This window comes from Haemorhous mexicanus, chromosome 7 (assembly GCF_027477595.1).
Source record: "Haemorhous mexicanus isolate bHaeMex1 chromosome 7, bHaeMex1.pri, whole genome shotgun sequence".
Classification (NCBI taxonomy): Eukaryota; Metazoa; Chordata; class Aves; order Passeriformes; family Fringillidae; genus Haemorhous; species Haemorhous mexicanus.
In genome coordinates this window covers 23934249-23946358 of record NC_082347.1, presented here as the reverse complement: position 1 = coordinate 23946358, position 12110 = coordinate 23934249, and the positions used below count along the sequence as shown (strand labels likewise).

Sequence of the window (12110 nt, the reverse complement as noted above, 5' to 3'; positions counted from 1 at the left end):
TTCCAACTCTTGATGTCAAGTGCTTTCAAGTGCAAAATCTCAAACACAGCTGAGATTCCCCAAGAGAACCTGTGTCTGGGGCCTTCTTGTGTCTGATGCAGATGAACAGTCACAACTGACACAGGTGATCTGGAGAAGATCAGTGCTCTGACCCTGCAGCCTTAGGGAGTGCATAAGACCTGAGGTCTCACCACACCAGGATGGATGCCACCCATAGCAGTAGAGCCCAAAATCTGGTTTGCCCCACACAGTTCTCAACTGCCCCTTCTGTGGGTGGCCATGCAGACTGAGGAAGTCCCATGCAGCCAGAGGTAACAAGCCTATGAAAAAAAGCATCACAAAACACAGCTTTTATTTCACTGTTCTGTAATTTCTCAGTGCATCAAACCGCAGCAATAGAAACAACACAGCAGCAACAAGGAGGCACTTTGACCTGGAAAGGAGTAAAGGAGACATGTCCTCTTCCTCCCTTCTCTGATTCTCCTCCCTCCTAAGTCTCTAGGTTGATTCGTGTATGTCACTGAACTGCAGGCCCACAATAGAATTATCACTCAAGCAGCAAGCAGAGCAAATAGGGGCTGGCTGCATCCAAATCTTGGGAATAAGCCTTGCTCTCAGCTATGGATCAATGATTATGCTGCCTGGCTAGTAACAAGGATGTTGAGAGAGCAGGCAAGGAGGGAGGAAGAGAGGGAAATAAACACACACAAAGATGTGCCCTAAAATCCTATCTACCTTTCCAGACTTCTTCCTCAGGACAGATATGCTTCATTCATCTACTTCCAGAGGAATTGCCACAGTGATGACAAGTCTCAGCACAATCCATATCTTCAAATCCTGACAAGATCACCTCCTGCAGCATATTCCTACCACCATAGTGCCAATGGGCCTCTGAGAACCACCTCTGCATGTACCTCTAAGTAGTATGAATGCACCATACCTGTAGCAATGAACTGTCTCTCCCTGCTCAAGTCTGGGCTGGTCAGGGTAGCTCAAGGGAAATCTTTACGGGACTTAAACAATCCCTGCTGCTCCTAAAGTCCCTAGGCCATCTGAAAAAACCTGAAGTAGGAAGCCTTTAGATAATAACAGTAGGTGAAAGTCCAGCTGTGCTAAAGTGAAAAAAGGCCAGGAGCCAGAAAGGGCAGCTTTTAGCCCCAAGACAGGATGAGACTGGCTCAGGGAGAAGCACATAGAGCACAACCTGCCAACATTCCTGAATGGGAGAGTCACAGGAACTGGAAAGGGAAATTATCCCTGGATCTGAAACATTATGGGCTTGAGCCTGCAGATGATGGGGGAAAAAATATAAAGGAAGGTGGATAGAAGGTAAGCAGGAGATGACTTTTAGAAACAAGAGAGCTGGGTGAAGAAGAAAGAGAACCAGAGAACCAAAGCTGGCTCAGAGTAGACTAGTAGTTAGTCCCAGCTGTAGCAGGATACGGGTGCAGAGGGGTGAAAGGGGTGAGTCAAGGATGAGAATGGAGAGAAAGAAGGAGCCAGGGAGATTCTTGCTGCAGCCCATCAGAGTGAGGACACACCAGCCTAGGTTCCCAAGGCAGCCCAGCTACCACTCAGGAAGTTTACTCTGCAGCAGGGAATAGAGCTTGAGGCTCTTCTGTGGTGGTGCTGCAGGTACCAGCCCTGTTTGTTTCCTGAAAAATACAAAGCAATGTCAGCCTAGAAGGGAAAGATTTTCCCCTTTGTGCTGGAGATATAGGGAAGAAGAAGGACCTCTTCTGTGCAACCTGGACAGCCTGAAATTGAGATCCCTGGGCTGAAAAGTGGCCTCTGACTAGTAAGAAAGAAGAGAGAAAAAACAGTCTCGAGGAGCTGCAGGCACCAGTGGGCTGTCTGGAAAGTGGATGGGGCCAGGCGTGCTGGCTTAGCACAGTTCCAGGCACTGGCACAGACCTACTTCTCCAGAGTCAGAAGGAGAGTCCACAACCTGCAGCACATCAACAGGTGAGGCAGCCGACCAGCTCCTGGTGTGCACTGTTCCAGCTGCTCCACACTTTACACATTCAGCTTGCCTGCTATGGTCATGAGGACTTTCAGGATGGGCATGAAACCAGACACCTCACTGAAACTGCTGCTGCTCACAACTTGGGTGTGAACCAGGAGACCCTGTGGGTAGTTCTTAGCCTCAATGCATCGGGCAATTTCGTGGAGACCCATGAGGATGGTTGGAGAGAGCTGTGGAGAGGGAGAAGAAATGAGTCAGCATGTTCTGTGATATAACACAGGTCTCTCTCCCTCCACACCCTTCATTACTGTTCTCCACTTCATCTTCACCAGCACCTATACAGTCAAGCACTGGCAGGAAGGATAGCTGTTTCTTCCCTTGCTTTCCCAGACTACAACTGCCAGCTGGCATCAGCAACTGGCATCACCAACTTCAGAATTTTCTAAGCTAGTTACACTATGTTTACATTTAACCACTCCCAATTGCCCCTTCCCATCCAGGATCTATGTGCCAGTATACTTCTAAAAGGGTAAAAGCACCTTTCAGATACCTCCTAAACTTCTCCTTACACTATGTCTGGGCCAAAGTTAAGAAAGAAGATACAAGGCAGGCTGGATTAATGGTCATTACAAGGTTTGGCACTCCTCTTGTCTTCCAAGCGAATGTGTGCCAGTTACACTGGTGCAGACACCAAGACGCAAAACCCAGAGCCAAGGTGTGCTCAGGGACCCAGCATGACTGCAAGGAATGTGGTATCTACTTACCGCCTGCTCGCGCAGCTTCTCGTACAAACACTCCAGCCGCTGCAGCGCGTCCTCCAGCTTCCTTCGCGTTTTCTGAAGCAAAATAGGTATTGCAAAGTACTCTCACTCAGTCCCTCCCTTCCTCTGTCTGTCCACAGCACCTTACCATTCAGCTGCATCTCAGCCTCTGACAGCCAGGGTCTGTGATACAAGCCACCCATGCCCTCACTCTACACATATACATACATGTACATATATACACATTCTCTCATTCTCTCCCCAACACGGAAAGATGGATTGCCCCTTCTCCCATTTCCCAGCCTAGGCATTCCTCCCTTCTGCCAGTACTTGCAGACCACAGGATAGACTGATGACTTCCAAAGTGTGAGAGACATCCACTAGTTGACCCATGGGGTGTTCAGACAGCCTCACCCTGACTGGCCCAAGAACGAGCTTCTTCCTGGTCTCCTTAGGGAAAAGAGGGAATATCCTTTCCCCTCTAGGTAACCACCAAGGAAAGTGTCTGAAGTGAGTACTGAAGCTCAGATGAGACTGAGCTCATTAAGCCCATCTTGGATAATCCACTCAGAGGTAACTTATTCCATGAACACCAATACCTGGCTCTGGGCACTGCTGGAATAGGCCTGGAAGCCACAGGAGTTCAGGTGCCTTGCACTGCTGTACAGAGCCAGCTATCAACCACCACTTGTGTTAAGTGCTTAAGCCCAAAGCAACAGGCCTTTCTGTCCATAGAGAGAACCATTAGATTATGCTGCAGAAATTGCTATGCTGCATTCTCAGAAGCACAGAGCAAACACACTGAATTTCCTGCTCTAATTGCCTGACTCCGACATAGCAGTCTAGGCTCAGTGTTCATCATAACACCTATCAAGCAGAGGTATTCTGGAAGGCTTCTTAGTGGCCCCAAGCCCTGGGAAGACTTCGCAACCTAACACAATGTGCAGACACAGCTTTTCTGCTTCCAGACAGTCTGGTCTGACACATTGACCCAATGTGACATGTGCCAATAGCCTTTCAGGAACCAGGGTGGAGAAATAACGTTTACTTGGACACAAAGATTGTTTGGCTTTCTCTTTCACCTAGGATATCTCAGCCTTTCCCTCTAAGGAATAAAGATAGCTGGTAATATCAGGTCTGCAGGAACTGTCTGCAGATCAAGCCAGTGAAACTGAATTAGCTGGGTAAATTCTTCTACTCTCCTCAAAAGAAAGAGCCAGGAGGACAGAATCACTGCTCCGAGAAGGCAGGATAATGAGAAGCAGGGGATAAAAGTTAGAGAATGCATCTCAGTTCCCAAAGATGAACAAGCCTGCAGCCTAAAGGAAGGAGGCAAATGGAGATTAACTTGGTTATAGGGACAAGACTTTTCCTTTCTTTACCCAATCAAAAGAAAGAAGCACCAGTCAAACATCTGTAAGGGAAAAAAAGTCCAAGATCAGAGAAGAGAGGACTTACTGGATCAGTGGCAACAGCCGAGCAGCGTTGCACCAACCCTTCAAATGTAGCCTTCAAAGCCTGGTGCTCAGGGGGCAGCTCCTTCCTCTCAATGCTTTCCCTAGGTAGCTGGTGATACTGACAGAAAAAAAATGCAGCTGAATGAATGCAACAGGAGCACGAAAGGCCGGAGCAGGTAGGCTCCCCTCTTCAACCTAGAGAACAGAAAGAATTTCAACCCTTCACAAACCCAGAGAATGTCTGGAAGCACACAGTTAGGTTATCTTCAGACTGTGATACAGCTCCAGGCCTCTGTGGATTCTCAACTCCCAGCAGGCTGACAGCCTGCCTGGTCTCCCTCACTCTTCCCACCCATACCCCGGTATCATTTTTCCAACCTGGTAATTCCTCTAATGCTCAGCAGAGATGCCTTGTAGGGGCTAGGGAGCAGCATATGCCCTCTGCAGCTGCCAAGTAGTAAGAACTTCAAAAGCTGAGTTGTTTTTCTACTTGACAAGATGCTGATGGCTGGGGAGTGCCCCACTTTCCCTGGTACCTGTAAGCTGCCTTCCTTGGGTGCTCCTGGGGGTGACTGGCCAGATTCTTGCAACCTGGATAGCTGAGGATGGATCCCTTGGGGTTCAGCAGGCACGCCCATTACTGGAGCTGTGATGGGGGCCAGAGGAGTAAATTTCTCAGGCAACTGTCAGCAAAGAAAGGGAAGGAAAAAAAAAAAAAATCAAGAAAACCAAGTCCAAGGAAGAAGGGTTGGTTGCTTCTCCACAGAAAAATTCAACATCCTTTCTAATTTGAAGAGTCTCCAGTTCTCAAGATGATGAAAGAACACATCCCTGTTCTTTCAGCCCCCTGACTCAGAGAATAGAGCCCTTCCTCTTCCATCCTAGATGAACAGTCAAAGCGACAGCAAGAAAACCCTTCTGGAATTGCTCAAACAGATCCGTTACCCATGAGAGCACTGGTCCTCAGAAAGCCGCTTGGTCTCTGCAACGGCACGAGTCCTGAATGTAGAGATTAGCAGCAGTAAAGTGTCCAACTGAGCAAGTATTGGGGAAAATCCCACGACATGGGGGGAGATTCCTCTTGCAAACACTTCATCATGCCCCTGCTAAGCCAGAGAGTCATGACAGATTCTCTCCAACAGGGCTAGATCAAAAGGAGATGGCTTTAACAAGAGGCTAATCCTGTTGTAGTGAGCACAGCCTGAAGCAGGTTCCCAGCTATGCTGCCAGAAAAAAAAGGGCGAGAAGTCTGTTCCAAGCTAAAGAAGAGGAGTGGGGGGTGGGAAGGATGCCAAAGAAGCTTCTCATCACACCTGCCAGCAGGCACCAGTGATAGAAACAGGGTACTGAGAGCATTTGTTGCAGAAGAGCTCAGCTCACAGGCCCTCCAGTGCAATCACGACAAGGCAGAGAGCTGCAGGACCAACACAGCAGGCAGCTCACAGCTACACCTGTCCCAGCTTCTCTCAGCAAAAGTACCTTATCATTTGGTGTCAGCATCTGAGGAAAATCACTGTTGGTCTCACTGTTCTGAGGGAAAATGCTGCCCCTAGCTGTCAGGTGTGAAGAGAATGTGACCTCCTTAGCAGCTATAAAAAAATTGTGTAGGCAAGGGCATAAGATTAAATCTGTACTTTTAACAACAAATTATTGTAGGCAGCCTGGGAAGTACTGACATAGGATGCAACATTAGAGCTGATAACCATATTACAAAACAGCCGCCCTACAGAACAGCATGTGACTTTGGATGGCAAAGAGTCAAGACTGCTTGGACTCCAGTCCTAGCCATGCAGGCAGTGCAGATGTAGACAGAGCAACAGGGATGGAGACCTGTGGACTTTGACAGTGAGCATTTATAGGAACGTATCTGTCACATGGAACTCCCTGGCTAAAAGACAACCAACACGTATTGTAGCTGAAAACTTACCTTTTTCTTTTGAAGGCCTCCTCTTCCAGCAGAGGGATCACTCCAAGATTCCTGAGCTGCCAGGACAGAGGACAAGACACAAACATCAGACTGTGAGAAACTGGCTGCAGCAACAGTTTAGAACTTCCTTCAGGAGAAGGCCCTTTGGCTCCAATTCCCTTGTCATTGCACCCTTAAGACTGTTTCAGCTGAGGAATTTCAAACCCAGCTCACAGGCCCATGAGATGCTCTTGTTTCCCCTTCCCTTTCCTAATTTCATTCTTAGTATCCTAGTGTGTGCACAGCCTTAATGAGGTGATGTCTGATCAGACTGAACTGGCACATGCCCACTACCACACAGGAAACTTTTTTTTTAACTATCTGAAACTTTCTGGATTCTGTATAAGCTGCAGAAGTCAGCCTTAGAGTCAGGCCTGAACCTTGGTGGGGACCTGCATAAGTGTGCACCTCACATTTCAGGAAGTTCTTGGGGTTCCCCAGAGAATATGGCACTGTGGTAGCACAGCAAGAGCCATGGTATAGGTGAAAGGGCTTCTCACCAGTACTCACAGGAATGCTCATGGTGGCAGTCCAAAGCAATACAGTCTGTTCTGATAAAGGCAGAAAGATTTAGGGGTGGGTTCCCTTCCAAAATCATGTTCAGAATTAAAGCTTAGCATAATTTGCTAACTGCCAAATAGAAAGGAATAGACTTAACCAGTAAATGCTTTGGGAGCAGAAGGGTATCTCAGCAGATGCTTCTGTGGTACTCTAACCTCACTCCAGGTAATTTAAAATCCATCAGAACACATGACATCAAAAGACTTGCATCCACTCTTCATTCTGCAAAGGTCAAATTGCAACTACCTGTCCTGTAAGGTACTTGCATCTTTAGACAAAACCCCAGTATTAATAACCTCAAGCCCATGAGACAGGAATAATCTGTGAGAAAACAGAGGAATTCTAAGGGGGCAATATCGGAATTGCTGGAGCTCAGAGCCACACTTAATGAGCTACTGATCCTGAACTGAGCTTTAAAAATCACAGGAGAAAGATGCAAAAGGTGCTTCATTACTTTAATTACCTTTATTATTAAAATCCTGGCAGCCTCTTTTTGCCCTCCCTTTTCCCATGATTTCAAGACTCACTCTCTGATGAGTTTGGATCAGAAGTTTAATTAAGTTGGCACCTATTTCTAGCTTGGGTATTCTGTGCCCTAGAACTCTGCTGGCCCCCCCCAGAGTCTGTGGCCCAGCAGTCCTTGGCACTATTCCAACCCAGTGGCACTCTGTATCCTCACTGGAAACAGCTATTTAAATTATACCCTTTAAGCCAGGCATTTAATCATCAGACATGAGAGACAACAGACCCTGGTGCATTTTGCTGGTGTGAAATGCTACCTTCCCTATGCTACTTGTGAAATAGGATTTCTCACCATCCCTGAAAGGAGTGCCCCATGGCAGCAGTCTCCAGCAATGCCTGTCCTAGAAAAAACAAGACCATCAGAGGCTGGAATCAGGGACTATCCTGGCCAGAAAGGAGATGAGCCAACATGTTGCTGTCCTTCTCCCTGTCCCTGACACTCTCAGGAACTTGGGATTTCTGCAAGTGGAGGTGTCTGTTCATTGTGTTAGTAATAATGTTCATGAGCTGTAGATACTATGTTCAGGAATGTCTAGAGCAAGCAATTTTGGCCAGTCAGATTGAATGATTTTACAGGCCCTTTTCAGATTAAGAAAAATACAAATCAAAACCAGAACAATAATAGCAGGCAAGAAAGCACTCTCAAGGAAGTCAGTCTGCACTGCTGAGTCAAGCATGCCATACATTGCCATTAAAACTGGGGGCAAATGCTGCCAAAGAGAAGGGAATTTCTCAGTAGTGAATTCCTGAAGGGCATCTTCAGCCTAAAGATTTGCTTGAAGTCCTTGCCGTGGAATCATCTTCCCCTAACAGGGAGAAACTGAGGTATTTTGTTTCTCAGCTGAAGGAAGAACTCCGTCTCTCAAGTCCCACTCCACACAGCCAGACTGCTTGGGGATGTAAGTTCCTATAAGTACTTGGATTTCCTAAATGAAGCTGAGATATTTGTGCCTGGTAGAAGGTCCTGCCAAAGAGCAGCAATCAGAACAGTGACAGACCACAAAGACATTGATCCTTACCCCACTGACAATGTAGATTAGAATATGACTACCTCCCAAGACCAATGAATTCCAAGGAGAGAAATCAGTACAATGTCAGAAAAATCAGTCAGAAAACCCCTTGGGTCCAAATTTTCCCCACAGTCAAACTAAGATTCAAAGCTTCACCCTTTAACTAAAGCCAAACTAAAGTCAAAAGGGATTTCCAGTTCCCCTTGGAAGAGAGCCCCCAAATTCTGCTTGGGAAGCTCTACTCTACCACTGCTTCTGCTGGGACTTCACCTCTTCCAAATCATAGGAGGAAAGCACAAGCAAAACCATGCACAAGGCTGGGAGAGTAACAGGGAGAGAAGAATTACATCCACTGGCCTGTTCCTCACCTAGAGAACCAAGACAGGAAAACTGTCTGCTTCCCTGTCCTGCTGGCCCAGCAACTGCCTGAAAAGACAGAGACTGAAAATGGTCTAATGCCCCCAGAAGTGGAGGGAAATAGAGAAGGAAGAAGCAGGAGACCATACTTTCTGTACCCAAACTCATGAGTAATAGCATAGTACTTTTATTTCACTTCCAATATCCCCAGCTGTCACTTACTAGTCCTCAGGACAGGTATGTTCCCTACCCCACCTGTACAGCTCCCCAGGCATGCAAGGGAACAACAAACAGCAGTGAGCATGCACACATGCACACACATCAAAACATGCATTTCACTGAAAGCAGCAACATTGCCTGCCCCACAGATCTGGAGGTTTCTCTGGGTACTACCTGCATGATCCGTGTGGGGATCTAGCCAAGGGAAGAAACCTGAAAATCAAGGCAGGGTGGAAAAGGCAAAATCACCAAGAGCTTTAATTCAGTGAGTAATTTCAGTGGACTACTATGTCAAAAAGCTTTTCAGGAAGGAATTTGTCCAGCTGTAGCTTAGAGCCTTTGGTGTGTAGTCCCCACAGACTTCACACAGTGGGTTTTGCTCTCCTTGGATAAACACAGGTCAGCAAAGGATTTCAGGTGAAGGCAAACATCATAGCCTTAGTTCCTTCACTCTCAGCATACGTGTGGCTTGGAGAAGCATCTGCTCAAGAACCTATGGATTGTCAGTCTTGTTAGGGATCTCCACAGCCTGGCTAAGCCTGTCCCTTGAGACAGCAAACAGACAATTAATAAACACCAGATATTCTGGGAAATAGAAGGAATGCCCATCCATGAGGAACTAGGTCCAACAACACTCCTATTCATCAGGCTAGCAAGGATAGCTAGCATGATGAATAGATAGCTTCACACGATAGACTGGATTCACACTATAGACCCACAGGGTCTAAATACCTGCAGGGAGGAATCCAGAATTGATTCCCAGACAAGCCCTTTATGACAACAGGAAGAAAATGGTAGGGCTAGAGCCCAGCTGACAGAGGAATTTAGCCCTGAAGCTAAATAAGTAGTATCTCATGGACAGGGAAGCTCTCCCACTATTTCAAATACACTTCTCATGAAAGTTGCATAAACAAGGGTGAGATGAGCAAATCTTCCATCCGGGGTTCCATGGGAACCACCACCCTTTCCATCAGAGCAGATGCCTTTGGAGTAGATGACTATTCAGGGTGCACTGAGGACCTGAAGAGACATCATCTTGCAACCTCAACCTGGGAGACAGAACAACTGAGCAGGGTGAAAGAAACTGTCACCATTGTTGTGTTCCACCACCACAGCAAGACTCAGCACGCTCTGCCTGTAAGGTCTGCCTCAACACCACATCCAGTCTTTACGGAGACAGACCAGACCTCAGAAGATCCATGTCCATTACACACTGCAAACCCCACCTGGGCTTGTTCTGGACACACAGGTCACACAAGCAGTACTTACCTGTGGGAGGAGGAGGAATGGCTGCTGGCAGTGGTTTAGTAGATGGAGCTCCAGGACCTCCCTGAGGATAACCCACGTTCATGGGGCAGTTGAAAGGTGCTGAAGAGAAGTCTAGAGGAGACTGGCTTGCCACAGGGAGAGGACAGGCTGCAGGAAGCTGAGATGATGGGGCTGAGGCTGGAGTGAAGAGGGCAGGTCTGGGTGGTGGAACACCAGGAGATGTCATGGGCATCAACTGTCCTGGCAGAGAGGGCTGGCTGGAGAAAGGAGCAGGACCAACAGGTCTGACTCCCACTGGTCCAAATGGCTGAGACTGTAACACAGCTACAGACAACAAAAAGAGTGTATCAGCATCACTTGTTTCATGTGCCAATCACTCATGACACTATCCTTCTTGGTAATAAGCCTTCCCTTCTTCAAGCCATATCCTTATTAAAGGATCTGTGCCCCCCTAGCCCAGGCTACATCAGTGAAACTGCCACCAAGCCAGCTGTGGCTTTTCCACCCCTATTTGTGCTTAGTACCAGCACACATGCAGCAACAGTTACTACAACTAGATCTGTCATAAGCACTGAGAAGCCTCTTAGACAGCTGACTTGTTCTTTGTCAGTACAACAGGCCTGTGAGGAAAAAACTAGAGCAGCCACTCACATTGAAGGCTTTAGTCTCAGAAAACCTAGAAATGGACACAACTATCAGACAATGCTTACCTGGCCCTGAGACAGTTGCTGGATTCAAGCCCAAGTTGTACTGTGGATATGGGTGCCCTCTGGAATAGACACTTGCTTGTGGACCCGTGCTGGCCTGGGGAGGGGCAACGTGGTGAGGTGTCACAGGCATCGCTGGCACTGGCTGAGGTGTGAAGAGGGAAGGCACTGAAGGCTGAGATGGTGCTGAAGGGGAAAACGATGATGGATAGTTGGGCTGCAATTGAAAAACAAAAAACTTGCAAATGGCCAACAGAGTTTTATGCATACACAATACTAGCAGATGCAATTTCTATCCCTGTCACTTTCAGGCAACAGAAACTGCTGCTGCTGTTGGTGCCCTGGATGCACTCAATCAAAGGCCTTTCCCACATGTAACTTGCTCAACATGATGAGCACCACACTCTTCAGAGTATTCTCCAGCTCTCAAAAGGATTAGTCCTCAGGAGCAAGTTCCCATATAATGACTTCCTGTAAGCACAACCAGGAGGAAATAATGAAGGAACAATAATGGAATAATAGAGGCTGGAAGCAAAACTTTGTGAACTGTCTTCTTGTGCAAGAACTGAGATGAAGTCACAAAGCCATACTACACTAATTTTATGAAGATATCAGGGTAAGATGAGCATAGGAAAATGACCCCAGCCCCTTTCAACCTAAGATTTGAGATCTCAGTGGATCACTTTTAACAACTGCCTCTGGGGACTGCATGTAGGACAGGGCTTTGTGACAAGACACCAGGCAGCTTACTTTTGGATTGTCACAGAGCTTGTGTTTGCTCCAGTGAAGGACATCAATGAGGAGTTCCTCAGTGTCTGCACTTTATGTCATCTCGTGTTACTTCTTATGCCTTCCACAACACAGGAACTTTCCTCCCTCTTCCCAAGCCACGAACACCTGAGTTTAGGGCCTACCTTCTCTGGATGTCTGGGACCTGCTTTGTGGGCTGCTCCTTCAAGAATGGAACCGCCCTTGGCTGCTGCGGGTTTAATGACCCCTACACTGACACGAGCGTAGGGAAAAGGGGGTGGCTGCTGATCACCCACACTCTCTCCTTGAGCATGAAAGAGCCGGTCTCGGAGCTGTTCAATCAGGAGCTGAAACAAACTATGCTTTAGAAGAAGCACTTTGAGAGCCCCAGAAGGAAAACGCTGGTGAGGCATTTAAAGTAGACCCTGACCTAAAGCACGATGAATCAAATTGCAAAACTAACCATGTCCCCAACAGCCACCAGGAAAAAAACCTCAACAAATGGTAAAGGACAATCTGGGACATCACCTGCCATTCTATCAGGTAGATGAAGTGTCCTTGATCC

At 47.4% G+C, this 12110-nt stretch overlaps 1 protein-coding gene across 5 annotated transcripts in view; it reads right to left on the bottom strand.

Moving 5' to 3' along the window:
- Positions 1 to 349: 349 nt before the first annotated feature.
- SEC31B (SEC31 homolog B, COPII coat complex component) overlaps positions 350 to 12110 on the bottom strand; it is a 35047-nt gene continuing 23286 nt past the window's right edge. For 3 of the 5 annotated variants that reach the window (XM_059851472.1, XM_059851474.1, XM_059851473.1), the window contains exons 19-27: positions 11710 to 11892; positions 10799 to 11012; positions 10089 to 10412; positions 8994 to 9032; positions 6112 to 6167; positions 4721 to 4867; positions 4186 to 4302; positions 2731 to 2802; positions 350 to 2196 (exon numbers count right to left, since the gene is read on the bottom strand). In XM_059851472.1, the coding sequence (XP_059707455.1) occupies positions 2017 to 2196; positions 2731 to 2802; positions 4186 to 4302; positions 4721 to 4867; positions 6112 to 6167; positions 8994 to 9032; positions 10089 to 10412; positions 10799 to 11012; positions 11710 to 11892 (1332 nt within the window). In that variant the 3' untranslated portion in view covers positions 350 to 2016. Of the gene's footprint in view, positions 2197 to 2730; positions 2803 to 4185; positions 4380 to 4720; positions 4868 to 6111; positions 6168 to 8993; positions 9033 to 10088; positions 10413 to 10798; positions 11013 to 11709; positions 11893 to 12110 lie in introns of all 5 variants that reach the window. The other 2 variants (XR_009487202.1, XM_059851475.1) reach the window with 2 other exon arrangements.